General features: G+C 41.3%; 1 protein-coding gene and 1 long non-coding RNA gene across 7 annotated transcripts in view; one reads left to right on the top strand and one right to left on the bottom strand.

Moving 5' to 3' along the window:
• The window catches only part of KCNC1 (potassium voltage-gated channel subfamily C member 1), a 122,890-nt gene extending 103,915 nt beyond the window's left edge, over positions 1-18,975 (bottom strand). For all 6 annotated transcript variants that reach the window (XM_063158579.1, XM_063158575.1, XM_063158576.1 and 3 more), the window contains exon 1: positions 18,299-18,975. In XM_063158579.1, the coding sequence (XP_063014649.1) occupies positions 18,299-18,868 (570 nt within the window). In that variant the 5' untranslated portion in view covers positions 18,869-18,975. The remainder of the gene's footprint in view (positions 1-18,298) is intronic.
• On the top strand, positions 7,640-16,838 carry LOC134419424 (uncharacterized). Its single transcript, XR_010028045.1, has 3 exons — positions 7,640-7,711; positions 14,197-14,279; positions 16,699-16,838. It is a non-coding gene; the product is annotated as an uncharacterized LOC134419424 (long non-coding RNA).
• Positions 18,976-19,714: the final 739 nt, after the last annotated feature.

The following is a 19,714-nucleotide window of genomic DNA, read 5'->3' as shown; positions in this document are numbered from 1 at the left end:
ACTGAAATTGCCACAGAGCTAAAGCCTGAAAAGCAAGCAATTGACTAGGGGACATATTTCTAATATAATTGCTTTTTGACCTTTTTTTATCATCTTGCTTTGAGTTTTGATTAACTTCACATTAATTATAGCTAGTGAACACCGAGGAAAAAAGGAATGGTTTTGTTGGTTAGAGTTTTTGGTTTTGGTTGTTTTTTTGGTTGAAATTCCAGCAGCTTTCTGTTGTTATTCTATTTGGAAAAGCAGTAATTCCTGGTCCTTTTAGGAATTACTCAAGGAAAAAATAATTAACAAAGAAGTCAAATTTGACGCTCTTGATTCCTTGATTTAGGTAATGATATAAGTGAATTTGGGCTATCCCTGTGTGCTATAAGGAATAAATCCATGGTAAATACAAGGTAGAATTAATCCTTCAAATGCAGTACGTATTTTTGAGGAACACAGTGGCCCCTAAGCAATGCCCAAGGCATCCAGCCATTTTCTGCTCACCTATAGCAAGAATTACGAGATAATTTCAGTGGAGTGTCTTGTGCTGCTCACATATCTGCAATACACCCTCTGGCCTGCATCCCAGTCACAGGGCATTTTCAGAGACATTGGCATCTGGGCAACTGTTTTATCATCTGCCTTGCTCCCTGAGTCTCCAGGGCAAAAACTGGGCTACTCCTTGTCTCAACACACTGCCAGATGTGGTCCCAGTGTCATTCTGCCATGTCTGTCTGACTTCTCTGCCTCCTCTCTGATCTGTAGCAATACCTCTGTCCCTTCTGGCTGAATGTTTCCCTGGGAAGTGATTAGCTCACCTTCAATATCTGCCTGATGCCTTTGTGTCAGAGGTCTTGTAATATAAGGATGATCATGCAGACAGAGCCAGCCCAGCTGAGGAAAAGGTGACTGCTCCTACTCTGCTTTGTGCCTTCCTGGGATTGCTCAGGGTGTCCCAGTGTGTGTCAGGCTTCAGCACATACAGCATCTGCTCTGGCATCTCATAGAGTGTTGGTCTCTTGGGAGAGACCCACCTTGCTAGAGACAGCTCTCAGCTCATACAGTCTGCCTGCTCTGGGAAGGCAGGATGTGTTTTGTGACAACAGCCAAGACAAAAATCAAAGGTCCATTCTTTTGCACTTCGGGGATGATGAATAACTTGCTCCTTCCATTCAGAACCTTTAATCAGAATACACAGATTATGGAGAGAGAGGGTTAATTCACTTAAACTGTTTTCTGACTTTATGGGATTGCCATAAGTCAGGGCCAGTTAAAATGTGGGGTCTGGTAATGGCATGTTAGTGTTTAACTTTACATGGTTTTGTTTTAAAAGGCTTATATGAGGAGATATATGTTTAACTTTTCTCATTATGTAATTAAAAGTTATTTATTAGATCTGTCGATAGTCTGTTTGGCACAATGTGCTGGGTGCATCTTGCATTAATTTTTCATCTGAAATGGCAGAAATAATTTTGTGGATTTTAAACTGTTTTGCAGATGCAGTGTTAAGTGTTACTAGATTTTACCTTCCTCATCTATGAAAGCTTTGTTTTCTCATTTCCTGTCAATCTTACTGAGGAGTGCTGAATAATCAGAGTGAAGCAAAGATAAAATTGCCTTCTGATCTCTCTGATTTATTTTGAGAAAACTTTGGTTCCTTCTGTGTCATGTCCTCACTTCACCTGCTTAGAGAAAACATGAGAGTGGAAATTCATCTAGTGTCTCCAATTTATCTCCAAATTACTGTGCAACTGTTAGTCTCCACAATACCCAGAAGAGTTAGATAAATAATGTTCTATTATCCTGATTATAGATGTAAATCATTACCAAGAGGTTGTGGCTTGCCAGAAGTCTCATTTGAAGTCGTGGCAAGAGCTGGTGCATTTCTGGGCTTCCCAAATAAAATTGTAACACTTTTCTTTGCTACCATATCTCATTGTTGCTTCAGCCCCATCACTGTATCTGCCCCTGAATCTTACACATATTTTCATATTGGAGTTCTCAATGAACAGAATACATTAAGAAGCCACAGCTTTTCATTAGACAGCAAATATTCGCAATTAAAGATTGCTCATATATTCTAGACCCCTTTAAAAAAAAAAAAGTGTGATCAAACAAGGGCAAAGGGGTGCATGAGGATCACCTCCAGAATAATTCCTGTATGAGGACCACTGCTGGAACCAGCACAGCATCTTTTAGTCTGACAGAGCAAGTGCCTGTGGTGTGCTCTCACTTCCACAAGTGCCCTAAGTATTCAAGCCAGTTGTTTTCTCCTGAAATCCCATTTAGTCTTGGATCACAGCTGAAAAGAGTCTGTGTGTGTGGTGAAGGACATAATGCTTGTTCAGGACTCCTGAGTGGAGAAGGTAGTTTGGCTAGGTTGGAATGCTGAAATATCCACTCTAGAGCTCTTAAGGAAATGAAGTTGGCCTCTTTCTCTCTTTTTTTTTGTCCTGCCCAGTTCTCCAGTTCTTGTGCCAGCCATCAAGGTGTCTCACCTTCACAGAAGAAAATGAGTGCATCAGAACAGGCTGTCCAAAGTCCTCACGTGTCCTTACAGCAAAGGCTTCTCCAGAATTAGCACTGGTCACAATACACAAAGCTTTTCACGTAAAACCTAATCATTTTTTTATTATTTGGCAAACTTGCAACAGCAAAATCTTCTATTTTGACCTCAAAATCTCTTACTGCAAACCCCCTTTTTCCTGGGCTCTCGTGAGGGCTGTTTCTTTGCTTGCAGCACATGCAGAAAGTACTGCATATTGCTAATTCACTTGAACTATTCTGAATAGGTTGTCACCTTGCTGAAAAAGGAATTCCTCTAATTGGCCACAGTCTGAGATTTCAAACTCTTGACTGTCTCTCTCTCTCCTAGCAAGCTGCTGATTTGTCATCCTGTGTTCCTTTTCCAGGGTCCTAACTCTATTTGTCCCTCAATATCCAGTGAACCTTGAGGGATGAGACCTCCCTCTCGCTACAGTGATTTTTTTTTTTCTAGCTCTGAAGACTCCTTCCATTTCCTATTTCTGGGAGATATATCCTCCTCCAGGCATTCTCCTTCTCACTGCTTACATTGCAACCACTATTTTCTGCAGTTCCACTTCAGGAATGTCCTTCTCACGTCTGATGGTGACTGCAGTTCCTCCACTGCATAGCATCCCATGCTCTGTGAGCAGGAGAGCAGCTATTCAACAGTGATTAAAATGCTGTTTAAAACCCAGAATTGGTGCTACAGATTCTGGGTGTAAGAGGAACTATCAGAAGGACAAGAACATGTTGATGCTTCTGAAAGAGAGAGTATTTTCATGTCCAGAAAAAGCTAAAAAACCACAGTGCCAGGTTGAGAATAATTTGAAGATTTTTTTTTCCGACCTACATGGAAAGCTGTTTATATTCCCATCTAATTTTGAACAAACCAAACAAAAAAACCCTTGCCTCAATCAAGATAAAGACTGCAATAAGATGGATGTGTATTTGTAAGTAACTCAATGGAAATGATGAAAAGCAATCTGGAAAAAAAAAAAAAGGACATCCTTTTTTCCTTGAAAACATTCAACAAGATTTGTCATATTTGTCCTTCAGATTTCAAACAAGCAAGGTTTTTTTCTTACCTACAGTTTTTAGTAAAATATTGTGCAGAAAGTTATTTCCTTTTTATCTCCTGGTATTCCCTCTTAAATTTTGCTGCTTTGTTCTTTTTTTGTGAGGGAGCAAAAGAAATTAATATTGGGGAGAGAAGAGAAATTGGGATTTTTCTTATGGGGAAAAGGATAAAGCTTTGAAAAAGTGTTATTTGAGAGGAGAGGGAGAAATTGGAGAAAAAAAAATTTTGTTGCCAAAATGTATCTACATTTATTTGTCTAGCCCTAGATCTGAAACTGGGGTACATACAATATTCTTTCTTAGCCAAAATGTCTATGTATTGTGAGAAGGCTCCCTAAATATCATCTACAAAATTTCCAAAAATGTAAACCACCAAAAAGATCAAGTCATGAATGGTTTCCCTTCCTTGCAACTCTCACGAGCAGCTGAATTGGAAAGACAAATAACTGTGTGCAATAAATGTTAGAGGGGCTGGTGGCAAGCATGGTGACTTTACTTAAGCCTCATGTCTTTCTGTGTGTTTAAAAAGAAAAAAAAAGTCTCTGCTTCAGCATAATGAGAGATTGAAAACCACGAGTGACCACTAAGGATTTTAATGAAGGCAGATGTATTTAAAAAAGAATATATTCTACCCTAAGTTGTGAGCCTGTGGTGAATTTTGTTAACTAGTATTTGTAATTTAGGCAACTGAGTTGGCTTAAAAGCATTTTTGTGGCCTGTGGGCATTTTAATAGCAGGACTCCACTGAGTGTTATTGGGAATTATGCAGCTTGAGAGTTTCATGCCATCCTGAAATTTTTCTTGATTACGGCTAATACCCTATGCAGTGTAAGTACTAAATGGAAAACATTTTTTTTCATTTGAATCCAAGTCCTTATTGATATTCCTGTCAAAATACAGTTTCTGGTCTCTCAAACACAGAGCAAGACTTGTGAATGTAGTTTTCACACATAATTTCTGGATGTATTTGTGAGCCTTTTGCCATCTTTGTGTACATTACAGATCTTTAGAATAAACTGCTGTGCAGGCTGTACAAGCAGTTGGACAGTTGTACAAGCTCATAGCAGAAATCTCTCTTTTTACTTTTTATTTTCTGCAATTTTTAAAGTGAGGAGCAAGGGATGTCACATAAAAGTATTTCTACTATAAGTTTTGCAGTTACTAAAATTAATTATGTACCCACAGTTATCATAAGTGGAAATTGCATCTGTTAGACTGATACTGTTAAATAAAACCTAGTTGACTACTGGGATGAACTATATCCTCAGATATCCTTGTGGAAATAAAAAAACCCCTCAATTATTCCTAATATTCACATCTGAAACCTCTGCTTAAATTTACAGCAATTTAAATTTAATTGTAAACACATACATCTCACTTCTAAAATAGATTTAGAACAAAAACATTAGATGCAATTTCTCACTGGTCTAAATTAGATCTTGCTATTGAAGTCAAGAGCAGGAAAAGCTTATATTTGCAAGAAATGCCTTCAAATCAATGAGCAGCTCTGTGTGTTGTTCTCAGCAGACATGCAGCTGAGTTGAAATCCTACCTGGATGAAGAGAATACAAAAACCACTTCACCTTGGTGCTTACAAAAATGATACCTGAATGGTAAAAGCAAAAGCCTATGGATACACACTCCCCCTGTGCAGGATTCTATAACCACGTAGACCCAGGGAAGAGAGCAGCTGCCTGCTTTACCCAGTTTTATTTCCTGTTGGATAGAGGTTGTGTAATGTGTCTGTATAAAGGAAGAAATGGCTCCAATTGCTTCAAAGGAGAGTTTTCCACCTGCTAGCAGAAGGAAAGTAAGTATGACCTCCCCAGATTCCTACGTGTGAAGTGTAACATTCCCCTGTTTGCAAGAACCCAGCAGAAGCCTTGTGGATGTTCCCTATTCCTCTGAATTTTCTTACAAGGTGACCTGCATTCTAATTGTCTTGAGTATTTTGCCCTTCAATATTGAATACTTGCTTCAAATTCTAATAATAATTTCATTATTATTGTCCTTTTTGTTACAGTTTTTAAAAGTTTTTTTATTAATTGTTGAGACTCACAGAACCTTGTTGATGCAGGGTAGCATTAGTACCAGCAGTCTCCTTATCAGATGTGATAAATAGATGTAAAAAGCTACCACAACAACATTTTAAGTTTTTTGGTGCTTAGAATTTTTGGAGATCAACTTAGGGACCATCTGCACTCATCACTGACTTCTAAGAGAGCTACAAAAACTGAGATCCAGTTGAGCTGGAATTTCTGTTGTGGCTGTGGTGAGCTCAACATTTATATCTAGAGGGGACTTTGATTAATGTAGAATGACAAAGGCTTCATGAGACCATGGAGACAGGACTCAGCCCAATGCCCGAAACAGGCTTGAGATTAACTTGTTTTTAGATGTGGTAGCAAGTCTTAGGGATGCCTGAGAGTCTGGAAAATACCATTCCTCCTATTTCAACACCATAGCTAGTTTTAAAAAGTGCATATTTAATTGCAAAATAGGCTGGAACTGTTTTCATACAGAAAGCAAGGGGCTTAGGAGCACAGCTTTAAACTTCCTGGCTTTTGCTCATATTCTGCCACAGCTCCCAGTAATATTTCTCTTTCATCTACATTTGCTATAGTTCCTTCTTTCTTACTTTCTAATAATTTAAGAGACAAGATGACAGAACAGATTAAAAAATATCTATAAATAATACCGTACGTAAAAAGGCATTTACCCACTGAGTCTTAAAACTCATTCCCTGATTTGGATCTATTTTTATAAGCTTCATCTCACTTGACACTGACAATGATTCACATAAATATTAAGTGTTCATTTTTAGTCCAGCACACATAAGTGAAGCTAAACTGTAGTGTTCTTTAGAGTTTTTACCCTGGAGGTCCTTACTTAGGATGGAAAGAGGGTTACGGGGATGCTGTTTTTAAGCACTTTACAATCATCACAAAGCTAGTGTAGATGGAGCATTTAAAATTTTTTCAATGACATTCACATTTCAAATGTTTTTTTTTTTTGTTGACTTTTTTTTTTTTTCCCTGTAGAATATAAAAATAGGGTATGTTGTCCTGAATTAAAGTCTAAACCTGAAGGCTGTGGAATAACATGGTTTCTTATTTATATCTCTGTTGTGTTGTGGTTATGTTCAACTTCATCACTATTCTTTTGCTGCATCTTGTTTCTTAATTTAAGCAGCCCTGAGATGTTTTATTAATCATCCAAACATTTTGTTCTTTGTACTATGCAGCAAAGCTATTTAAACAACGAAAGAAAATTTTTATTTCAATTTTTGTTACTTCTAAATTCTAATACAATTGTGTTTCTGCTATAGCAGGAGTATATTTGATAACAGATGGTAAAACTGCAAAACCATCTTCGCTTCATTAGCGTCCCTGGCAAGTCTTGCTATATAGGGTGAGTTACAGCAGAGAGGGATATTTAACAGTATACCCTTTACAGTTTCCAGTAAGATTTTGGACTAGTTTTAAGTGTATCATGAAAGCAGTGAATGTAATAGCTAGAATGCCCATTGATCACTTGTGTGTTGGTTGTTAAAACCAGAACTAAACATACATGCTGTAAAAGGCTCTGATCTAGCAAAGACTTGTTTTAGTGCTTTTCCAAGTCAGATTTTTCCTGGCAATAATTTCATTGAGGTCACTTTCTTTTAATGATGATCATGGTTTTTTATTAAGAAGTAATAAAATAAAAGTGATCAATCTCCATTTAAATTAAAAGAATGCTTATGTTAAAATATTGATGAAAAGGCAGCCTTCAGAGATTTTAAGAATGCTTTTATTTCCATGGCACGAGTGAAAGGTGACAGATTGATAGCCCTGGGAAACGTAGGTCTTTTCAAAACAAATCATGTGATGTGTCCTCACACTGACTTTGGAGCTCACTTTGCAGCATGGCAGAATTGCTCAGGCTCTGGGGTGAAAAAGTCCTCTCTAATTCTGCATACCATCTACTGTCATATCACCTCCTACTTTTCTGTGCATTTTGCACATTCTTTCTCCATAGGGGCTGCACAGAGATCCCAAAATCATAATGCATGGCTCATCCTGAAGTCCAATGCATGAGGACAACATATGGTTATTTCATACCAGGACCTGGCTTCCAACAAGTGAATGAAAATAAAAGGACCAGTCTTGTCATATGCCAACAATAAACTCTCTGATAATGCTACTATGTATATCTGTTTTGTGCTATTGATCTTGCTGAATTCAGTAGCCCAGAATTACCACAGAGGAACGGCCTCTTCCACATCACTGGGAAATGCTACTTTGCCATCTTCCCAGTATAATGGTTTGTGAAATCCTCATGCTGTGCAAATTGGATTAACTTCACTAACTGCCTGGATTATGCAGCTTTGTGAAGTGGGGAGGACTCCCAAGCAGAGATGGATGAAAATTGGAAATTGTACAGTGAGAGGAAAATATTAAATTTGAAATTTCATATTCTAAGCAAAATACAGTAGCCACTAGATTATTGTGTCGAGGGAACTGTTTCATTCCACAAATATCTCATGTTTTTGTTTAAGTATGTTTTTTAAAACAGTGTATATTCACTATGCATTTGGCAAGTTCATTTAAAGGATTTTCCTATTAGTGAAGGAAAATTATGGGCATCAACAAGGCTTTGATATAAGGTAGTTGCCAACAGTGCTAAGGCAGTTTTGGGCACATGCAGAAACAACGCTGTAGGCACTGGGAAATTTTAATATGCATTAAAAAAAATTACTAATTCATGGTTAGTGTTTTGGGAATTCTAAGCTTGAACTCACATGGTGGTACCCTTCCATGAGTCTGCCCTCAGAAATGAAGATGTAGGAAGTGACTGCTAGATTTCCTGGGTGCAGGAGGGATGGAGAAGGTGGTGATGGAGAAGCCCTGCTGTCCGTGCACTGGCCACCACAGCTCAGGCACACACTCCACCTTTGGAAGGATCACAGCCTTGGGGAATCTTCTGCTGCAGTCCAGGTTGGTTTGGAAAACACTACATCTGAGTATAGTGTAAAACCCTCCCTTAGATGCTGTCAACTTGCTGTTTTTATAGTACAAGCATTTAGAGGTGTCGCAGAAATTATAACTCTATTGTGCTAGCTCCTGAAATAAACATACAGTAAGGGAGAGAGGAAAAAGTGCAAAGCAAATAACCTTAGAAATCTTGTTTTTCTATTTTGAAATCAGCATAGTAAGATTAAACATCTTGTATGATTTCACACACAGTAAAATTCAAAGAAAATGAGAGGGGCTGAAGCATACCCAAATGATGTGCTATACTGAGCTAATAAAATGTGGTGTTTGTGTGCTTGTGCCCATTGCAAATGTTCACTTGCTGAGCTAAATGTGTGTGACCTGCCTTTGCACTATTGGCATGCTGCAGATGCTCCTCTTGAAAGGATCCTTCAGTGCTAACATAGGCAAGCAAGCGGGGCTTTGGTCAGATCTTCTAACAAATTCTCACTTTATAAACTGCATTAATTCAGTTGCTTGCAATGATTTGTACAAAGCTCAGGTTTGGCGGCTTTTTTAGGGTTTTGTTTTTTGTTGTCTTATACATTTACACCGTGTAGGTCTGTGTACTTGCCTCAGGACATGTGGGAAAATTCTGAATGAATGTTAAAAATCACCCAGTAAGAGCCTAGGCTTACCCTGCTGTCCCAACCAAGATATCCTTTGGGAACAGTAAATGCACAGTTTTAGGCATTCCTATAGCTGATGGTAATATGGACATGAAGATAAATTTGTGTTTTGGAGTTGAAGATGCTATAAAATTTTTCCTTCAATTTCAAACTTTTATTTGCCTGTAATCCAAGGCACTGACACAGTGATAACTGAGCTTCTTTGCTTAGTAGAGCGGGTTCTCCAAAAGATGCTTTCTTTAGACCAGTGAATGCACTTTTGCACTATTGATTTCCTGCTGCTTAGACATAACTAACATTTTAAGTAATCTATACAGTTTTGAAATTTACATTAGGTCTTTTATTAAAATCCCTAGCACCTGAGGGACTTCTTGGTAGGATAGACAGCAAACTCCTATCAGCTGAACACTAAACAACAGAACACTAAATTTCAATATCACTTTAGCAAAATTCTGACCTAAGCTGATCTGCTACTGCCCCAAAACCTGAAAGCCAACCATCACCCCACAGCAGTTGCCTCTGTCTGGGTATTGGTTGAGCTATCAGAGCACAGTCAGGTTGCTCTTGGTTTGTCCTTACAAGTGCTTTACTGAGAAACCCTGAGTTAAAATCAGTTCTGCATTATGCGGGACACATTCCCAAGAAGTGCTAAGACGTACTGTCACTAGATTTCTTGCAGAACTCCACACTAGATGAGAAGGGGAGATCCATGCTAAAAAAGGAAACAGGAATAGCACAATGTGGCTGAGATCATGTTGTGGTGTTTTTAGAGTAGAGATCAAAGGCTGCTGAGAAGGCAAGCCCTTTTGCATTGCGTGTTGTGGCAATTACACAATTGTCCTTGTCCTGAAAAATTTTACCTGAAATAGATCTGCATGGTTGTCTGTTTGGATCCCACTAAAATCAGTGGTAGTTGGGACTGTGGTCCTACAAAGTGGGGTGGGATTTTAGTGATGGTCTGTTCGCTTCCTGCCTGTGTCCTTTTCTGCTCTAGGACGTGACCTCCCTTCTGCTGGAGGTTGTAGGTGCTCAGCATTTTAGATTTCTTCCTCTTCATTTTGTTTTGAAGTCTGTTATCAAGTCTGAAGCATTCTGACTGAAGGTTTTAATTTAATTTATAACTGGATAAATCACAGAACTGGCCTGCACCATCTATACCTGTCAGTTGATCTGGTGCAATTGAAAACTGCAAGAAGCTCAAGCTGATATATAGAACAGGGATATTGGAATGAACTTTCAAGGGAAATCTGCAGCTAATTTTCTTAGGCATGTTAAATGATAATCAACCCAAGCTGACCAGATCTTTCTGTATTTAAGAATGTGATTTTTGAGGGCAAATGTGGGCAGCAAGAGAAACTCTGCTGCAGAAAAAGGTAGTTATTAAGTAACTGTTGATGTATCTCTGTGTACCTTTAATCTTTTTTGTGAATGGGTAGACGATCAAGAACATTTGGAAGAGAAGATCAATTTGGTTTGGCTGTGCAGGTGAAAATGTATGTCTTAACTTGTATTTGCCTCTGAAAATTATAAGACTCAGTAGCAATAGGTTTTGCCTTTGCTATTTAAAAGCAAATAATCCATTTTATTGCCTCTTAAAAGGGACATTCTCTCCCAGGTTTCCAAGGAAAAAGCCAGTATGACATTTTAAGCTATTTCTTGTAGTCATAACACCTCAGTGGTCCTGACCCAAGATTTTTCAAAGTCAATCTAGCAGTGCTGAGATTTACTGCTTCTCTTGAAGTATCAACATAATTACGTAAGTGTGTGCCAGCAGTGTGTGCTTGTATTGGTAGCTCATGTGCAGCACACACATTGCTGGCTGTCTGCAGCGCACTGAAACCTGAGATTTATTGCATTTACAAAAGGCCATTACAATGCAATTTTAACTTACTGTCATTAAAGGGTCTTACATCATAAGCAATCACTGCAAAAAGCCTTGGCCCACGATTTATTCATAATTTTTATTGCATGATTTATTAGCACCTCTGTTACATTTTATAAATCTTATCAGAAAGAAATTAAAATCAATTAGGGCTTGGTTCTTTTACCTTTACCCGTGTTGGGTGGTGCCTTGTTCTCAGCCTGACGGAAATGGGGATATTCCTGGAGTAAGCTATCACTACAGGAGTAGGAGTGAAGACAGCAAAATCTGGTTACTTAGTGAGCACAGGAGAGAGATGTAAAAATTATTCTAGAAATGACAGCATTTGGTTTATATTCCAGGGGGAGGAGGTGGTTCTCCATGGATTCATAGATTTCTCTGATTTCATCCGATCCTACCGCTTCTGTGTACCATTTGGAGTGAATCACATATTTATGTAATTCAATATTCAGCAGGGAAAGCCAAGCCAGCCTTCTAAACTGTTCTTTCCTCAGATCAAATTCAGCATATAGTAACTGAGAAGCTAATTGTAAGACAATTGCAAAGATCTCAAAATGGCTTTTCTATCAGTCTTATACCCCAAGAATGCACACAAATCTCATAAAATCAAGCTTATACAAAATGGAAACTCAGTTTTGCCATCTATATTTGCATGAGAAAGAATTACGCACTTGATTATCAGTTAGGGCCCAATTTTTCAATCAGAATACCCCTGCTTGCCCTTTCTATTACGAAACACAGCGCTTGGATATGATTTAGTTGAACATTAATTGAAGTCATGTGCTTTAAAGGGGGATGTATTCTACAGTCCTTTGCAGTAGAAAAAGCCAGTAAGATCATGATGAGCTTTGTCAGTATTAGAGCTCTGTTTTGATGCAGTGTGCTAAAGATGCTCATGTCTTTAAAAGATTATGAGCACATGTATTTGAATATGTATGCTCCTAATAAATTGCTAAGATCTATTGCACTTCAGTGCTTTGGAATGGAAATAGGCACCGTGTCTATTAAAAAAAGCAGCACACAGCAATTAATTTGTTACCCTGAACCATACTGCAGGAAAATTCATTTCTATCCTTGAGGTTGGTGGTAATTTTGGCTGAGTTTCAATAACAGTAAGGCTGGGCCCTCTGTTGCTAACATCTCTCCTTATGTTAAGAGAAAGGCAGTATGTATAGACTTTACTAAAGTACTACTGTAAATATACACTATGCATTTGTACAAATAAGACTGTCACATGCTAGATCACACAGCAGAAGGGAAGAACAAAATGGAAAAATAGTTTTCCTAGGTATAGTCTAATACACCACAGTTCTGTGAATAGTTCTAAAATAGAAATATTATAATTGATCCACAGATCTTTTTCTCCTTTGTCTCATGATAGACCAACACAGAATTACCAGTATTTTGTTGCTTTTTTTGCCCTAACCAAAACCAAAATAGCAAATGTCAGGGGAAGGGCAAAGAAAATAACTGAAGGTACGTAGGGATGGATTAAAGAGAGAAGGGACCAAATATCTTTCTGAAACCAGCCACTAAATTCACATTGATTTCAGTGGCACCACGGTTACTTCTGCAGAAATATTTTGGGGTGGTTTAATTTTGAAGTCCTTCCTCATATGGAAATCCCACTCAGCATCGTAGGAGGTGGCAGCAATAGGAAGGCATATATATGTGTATGCATATGATGGTATGATCCATACAATCACAGCCTGGGCTAAATGAAGCAAATTTTGTAACCTAGAAACATTAAAATTAAGTGAGATTAAAAAAATTGAATTAAAATGGCAACAGATGCTGTTCTTTTTTAAGGTTTTGGAATAATAGAAATAAAATTGGAAATAGGAAGATAGATTTTAAAAAAATGTCCTTGAATCCAAACTGCTAAGTCTGTACTAGGCAGCCATGGAATTGTCAGGTGGGTAACATCATCTCTCTCATCTCCCTGTGAGATCATGACTTCAAAGAGATTGTAAGATTTTCTGGGCAGACATCATATCTTCCTGTGTGCTTCTGAGCAGCTCAAACTGGTGAGGCTGTGATTCTGCATGGCTGTTCTGATACTTTTAATTTTTTGTGTGTGTGTGGTAGTTTAAAAACACATTACTTCTGAATTTGGATGGACAGTTCCCAGGAGTTACTTGTGTACCTGCTCCCACCGTGACCAATTTGATGAGGATTGGATATGGGACTTGGAGCAGTGAACACTTTCTAGCTGGCATTGCAAGGTTTCTTTGGTCAGGATGCAGAGTAGACTACCATGCTTACTAGTGGGTTATATAAGGATTTGCAGTAACATGTTCCTTGATGGGAGAAAATAGGAATAAAATGGAATTTTAGGAACTATATTAATAATGAATGATAGAATGGTAGTTAATAGATGTCTGTAATTCTATTATACTACAAGTGCAAGGGAAACCTCATTTGATGTGGAAAGATTCTCATTTTTCCAGAGCTGTAATGCAGCGTGCAGTTAAAATTAGGCTGTCTCGTTAATTGTCACAGTATATGGTGAGAATTCCTGCAGCCAGCTTCAGTGCAGGATTAGATATGGCTCTGCAGGAGACACCTTCCAGAAAGGCTCAAGGTGGGAGAGCAGCTCCAGCAGGGGCCCTTGGAAGCTGTCCCTGAGGAGGGTAGAGGGAAGCGAGCAGGGCAGCTCTCATCCCCTCTGCTGCTGCTTGGTGGGAGGCTGCAGACCACTGTCTGTGGAGTGCTCCTGTGCCAAGCATGTCCTGCATCACACATCTATGCAATAAGCTCCCCTTGTGAAGGGTGAGGAGTATCTGTTCCCACTCCCTGAGATCTGCCTCAATTCCTGAGCTAAGCCGTGCTGGCCAGGGACAAGGAACAAGCAGAATCACCCCAGCCTCTAATCCTCAAGACAGTGTGGTTATTCAGGAACTAGGATCCCATAAGCCTTTTCATACCTATGGGTTGTACTTTATATAGAGAAAAATCAGTTTAAATGAACACAGCAAGGTTGAAATGCTCCTGAATGTACAAAAGAAAGCTGGAAGAAATCCCTGGGGAATACCTTTCTCTCATCTCTTTACCACTGTCCTTTTTCCTGTCTCCTTCTCAGTGTCAGAAACTTGTCCTTCAAAAGTCACCCACTGAGGAAAGCAGATTCTTCTGCAGGATGTGAAGGGGAAACATGAGGGAAGGGTGAGTGAGAGTTTTGCTTTTCCTCTTACAGATCAAAGTGGTACAGCATATGCCAGGATTGCAAGTCAAGCTGTTGAGGACTTTCCATAGGACCCCAACCAGCTTTTATTTAAAAAACAGTAAAGGTTTATTTGGAAGGACTACAAAAGCTTTCCTGAGAGTTCATTAAAAAAGCTTAACTGTCCAATTTGAATGTGAGCAGTAGGCAAAATCTCAGCTGAAAGCTCCTTGTTCTCAAGCACTGAGTAACCCAAATAATGTGAATTAACACAAACACAACCTTATCCTGCTGAGGAGGAGGAGGAGGAAGGGGAAAAAATATGTTAGATACCTGCAGGCCAAACTCGCCAGGAAGTCAGTGGGAGCTTTACTAGTGGAAGAACAGCATGACCAGACATAAATATAAAGGGGAGAGGATGCCAAGAAAATATTTTTCACACATTTGTGTACTGAGGGATCTATGAAGTCTAGTAAGTACAGAGGGCAGGAACTCTACCACAATGTAACACTCTGCTGCTTTAGCATAGCTTTCTGGCTGACTGTATTTCCCCCTTTTTGCCTACTTAGAATAAATTAATTCACAAAGTTGTCTGATGATGCAAAAAGGACAGTTCTAATGAGCTTCAAAGAAACATCAGTTTAGATATGGTCAGTGATATTTAGCTGTCTGGACAGAAGATTTTGGATCCCTGGATCTTTCCCATCATCTTTCGTTACTCTGTTCAGATCTCAAGGCACAAGATTTTGCCTCTGATATCCAAACATGGGTTCTTTAGGTTAAGGAGAAGTGTAATACCTGTTTATCTTACTAAGATAGATGTCTAAGGCAGTCTATCATTTGAAACAAACTGTCTTTTCTTATTATAGATATAGAAGATTATGCAATTTTGAAGTGTTTCCTCTTTTTAGAAAGAACTACATTATTAAGAAATTAGCACAGAAAAAACTTTAATTAAAATCAGCCACTATTGTTTTAACAAGCAACTGTTGACTATGTTGCACCTAAAGACAAATGATTAGTGACTAGGAGCTTTGCCTAATCAAAGTAAGAAATAAACAAAATTTGCAGAGTTAGCTGATTTTGCCTGATGTACACAAAAGCACTTCCAGTCTTCCCTGGCTGTCTACAAGGAGCTCAGAAGTAATTTAGTATGAGTCAGGTGGGGGTGAAGCAAAACAATCAAATGTACCTGTATTTGCAAGCAGTGTCCATCAAAATCCTCCAAGAATGGCTGGATTTGAGTAAATGCTGAGCTTTTCATAGACAGTTCCTAAACATTCACTGATCTAGGATACCAGATACAGCCCAGAGAATCTTGCTTTATACAGATATGCAGATTTTCATTTAATCTTAATATTCAGAGACTGTATTCCTTTTACTTGCCCAAGTGTAACACTATAATGGTTATGTAAACTGATGCTTACATTGAGATGTTATTTTGACATGCATTTTCGTGCCATATGTAAACATCAGAGGTCTGTAATAACCACCCTTAGTACAGGTCTCAGTTCCCTTTAGGAAGAGATAATTTTGTGGTGGGTTTATTTTTTTTTTTTTTTTTGACAAAATGGCATTGTGAATTTAGATTTTTGCACAATCAAATTGCAGTTTGTAACTAAAAGTAGCGGACTCAATTAGAAGTGGGGTAACAGTGGATTTGTTGCCTGACTCTACCAATAATTGCCTTAATATACCATTCACTTGTTAATGATGTTATCAATTATTTTACTATAAATTAGCTATTGTGAGCTTCAGGTCTTTTTGCAATGTCTGTGATAGGTTACAGGAACATAAATCAAACTCCCATCTCTTTTTACATCCATAACCATAACTTATGGCTTTTATTAGGAAATGTTAAGTGTCCTATAATGTCTTCTTAATGGACAGTGTGTGCATGTGTTGATGAGGAAAGCCATCTTCCTTCATGCAAAATATTAATGCATGTGGCCTACGTCTCCATAGATACAAGTTAAAGAATCATATTTAACCCATGAAATATTCAGAGTACTCATATTTATCTAGTCTTAACAATCCTCTATGGAAAGAACAAGTCAGAGGTAAATCAGGAGTTGGATTCTAACAGGTATGCACAAGTGAATGTGAATAAATGGTACATCATCCACTCAAAAAAAAAACCCAACAAAGCCAAAACATTTTATAAAACACCTATTGCTAAATGAAAATAACCTCAGAGAATTTATATCCTTCTAGAATTCCAGCCCGTGCATCACAAAGACTCCTAATATTGGTAATAAATTCTGGTCCTTCTCCTAAAATATCATAATGCCTCCAAGAAAAAGGGTGTTTTAAGCTCTGTATCCTTTTCCTTGGGACAACATTATCCATTTGGCTTTTGAACCATTTCCCAAAACCTTGAACAAGCAAATTACTTTCACTTGAAATATGTTTTACCAACAGATTCCTGGGTACCAGAGAGATCTGCCATTCAGATTGCCTGCTAACACTGGGCTTGATTAATGGAAACCAAGCATTTTCAAGGATAGCCTCCAGCCTTGTTCCCTTGGCAGAAATCAGAGATTTGAAAGCTGCAATACAACAGCATCATCTTTCCATCTTGTGGTAAATATTCTATTATTCCTTTATCTTCCATGCTGTTTAAAGGAATTAATTTAAAATATGAACTCCTTTGTTCAGGGAGGAAGTCTCCAAATGGTGTACAAACAAGAATCTTTAGAAATGCACCAAGATATAACTCCAGGCTCTGCTCCAGCTTTCCCCATTCATTCAGTTTGCAGACCTGGTGTCTCCCTGCTGGAGATCTCTGCTCAGACCAAGTCTCCGGCAGCTGCTATTCCGCCACCCATTCATACATAGCCAGCTCCCTGCTCCTTGCATTTCCACTTCTCTTTCCTCCATCCATCCAATTTTCTCCCTAATCTGATCTCACTTCTTTGATCCTTCTCAGGAACACTGATCACCCTCCCCCACCAAAGCACCACTCATCCTTACTGAGGTCTGGCAAAAATTAAGCTCTAACAAAGGTACATTTAAGAATAGAGCCTATGCCAACCAATTTCTTTATGAAGGCACTATCCTCCATCTCTTTCCCTAGTTATCAAATTGACTATCTTGGGAGTTAATCCTGCTGCTGTTCCTGAAGCAAATGTTTTCAGTACTTTTCATTTCAGGAGCAGAATCAGCCCCTAATTAATGTAATTATTCTCATAGCATGAGGAGGTGCCTACTTAAAGCAGTTGGATGACTATTACAGACCATTTTTATCCATACCTATGTGTGAGCTGCACCAGTGTGCATTCCCTTTCCAAAACAACCGCAGGCACCAGGAGGGGAGGAGTTGTCCTTCAGTAGCAGGCAAGAAACCTGTCAAACACTCTGTCCCTTCTACATGAATGAAACCCTTTCCTCTGATTAATACTTTGCATTTCCCACAAGGGAAAAAGAGACAGAGTGAGCAGCTGAATTACCCATTTTCAGAGAAGCATGTTCATAAATATTTAACTTGGTATGTATGAGAAAAGAGAAAGGCACTGACTCCCTTTCCAGTCCAGGCTGAAACTCTCCAAATCCCCTGGTACCACTGGGAATGCTTGCTCCCATAATCCTTTCCCCATCTCGTAAAGGGGAGAGAGCCATTAGCTTGTAAGAGGGCTGGACAAGGTGTCTCTCTTTACTGGGGGATGTCTGATGGTAGGAATCTATGCATAGAGGGAAATTTCCTGGTGTAATGGAGACCTCTCTGGCCTATGACCGGGACCCTGCCCCAGGCCGGGAGTTTTAGGAGCCTATTAGAAAATAAGGCTCTCTGGAGGCCCACATCTGAGTACATAGGCTCAGGCCTTGGTATCTACTAGTTCCCCATGCCTGGGGCCTGCTTGAGACTGTGGGTTACATCCCCATGGACCCCACGTGGTGATTTTTGTATGGCCACACACATGGATGGCTGCTCTGCTCTGACAGAACCCTGGTGATGCTGGGGGGAAGTGGGACCACAGGGAGGTTTGAGTGTTTTGATGGGGGTGCTGATTGCATTGCTTACCCTTGCATATCTGGAGGAGTAGGGATCCTCAAAGAGTGCCCAGATGCGGGGCTGCCACCGTCTCCAGAAGCCCCCAGACCTGCCATCTGGGGAGTCACTAAGTGCTAGGCGTTTTGTCATCTCCAGCTCATCTTCACCATCACCAGAGTCTCCGGTGCCATCTATGTCTCCGTCCTCAGCACTGCTATCCAGGGGAGCCCCACCAAAGCTGTCCAGAGCCTCTTCGGCGTCGCGGTGCTGCCGGTAGGTCATCCAACAGCAGGGCTCCACATCGGTCTCATCGATGCCCCAAAAGGCCAGCTCCTCCTCATACAGGGGCCCGCACACGTCCGCGGGGCAGTGCAGCTTGCCAGTGCGGTAGTAATTCAGGATGTGGGCGAAGACGCCCGGGTGCCGGTCGAAGAAAAACTCATCCGTGCGGGGGTCATAGTCAAAGTGGCTGTGGGCATCGGGCTCAGCGATCCAGGCCAGCCGCGTGCCGGGCAGGGTGCGCAGGGTGCTGCGGTAAGTCTGGTGCCTAGTCCCTCCCACGTTGATCACAATGCGGTCGCTCTCGTCGCCCTGGCCCATCTCGTCTCTTATTAGGCATGTCGCAGACTCATCCAAGCAAGCACGGCAGGCAGCAAGCCCGTCAGGGGACGGCTGCTCGGCGGCAGTCGGTGCCTAAGCCGAGCCCCGCTCCGGGCCCGCGGGGGCGAGGGGCCCCGGCCAGCCCCGCTCCCCCGGGGCCGCTCCGAGGCGATGCCGGTGGCGGTGGCTCCCGGCGCTGCGCCGCCTCCGTCTGGAGTCAGACGCTCGGGGTCCGCGGCAGCTGCAGCCGCGGCGGAGGGGCAGGGGCAGGGGGGGCCATGCTCCGGGAGAGCGGGCGCTGCGGTGCCGGAGGGGGAGGGCCTTTCCCTGGTTGGACGTGGCCAAAAGCACAAGGGAAAAAAAAAAAAAAGGAAAAAAGAAAAGGGGGGTGGGGGGAAGAAAAATCCCGGCACCGGCGCTGCCCACAGGTGCGCGGGGCTGCGGGGCTCCGGTGCTGGCTGCAGCCCCCGCGGGAAACGCGGGGCTGTGCCCGCGCCCCTCCCGGCGCTGCGGGCGGGGGGCGCCGCCGGTGCTGAAGGGACAGCGCCGCGCTCCCGCCGCCTCCGCCCCTGCGCCCGGCCGGCCCGGGTCGAGCGCTTGCCGGTGCGGGCGGCGGGACCCGCGGCGCTGCCGCTGCTCCTCCCGCCGCTCCTCCCGCCGCCGCCGCTGCCGAGCCGCTCGGTGCAGCCCGCCCGGCACCGGCGCGCAGGCGCCGCTCCCGCCCGGGTCCTAGCGCGGGCCGCGCCCGCCGCCGGGACGGGAGTGCCCGCTCCGGGACCCGGGCTGCGAGCAGAGCCCCCCCGCCCCGCGTACCCACCCGCACCGCGCGGCGCTGACACCGAGGGT

Source organism: Melospiza melodia, chromosome 6 (assembly GCF_035770615.1).
Source record: "Melospiza melodia melodia isolate bMelMel2 chromosome 6, bMelMel2.pri, whole genome shotgun sequence".
Taxonomy (NCBI): domain Eukaryota; kingdom Metazoa; phylum Chordata; class Aves; order Passeriformes; family Passerellidae; genus Melospiza; species Melospiza melodia.
Note: the sequence above shows the minus strand (reverse complement) of the source record. Positions and strands in the feature narration are given on the sequence as shown.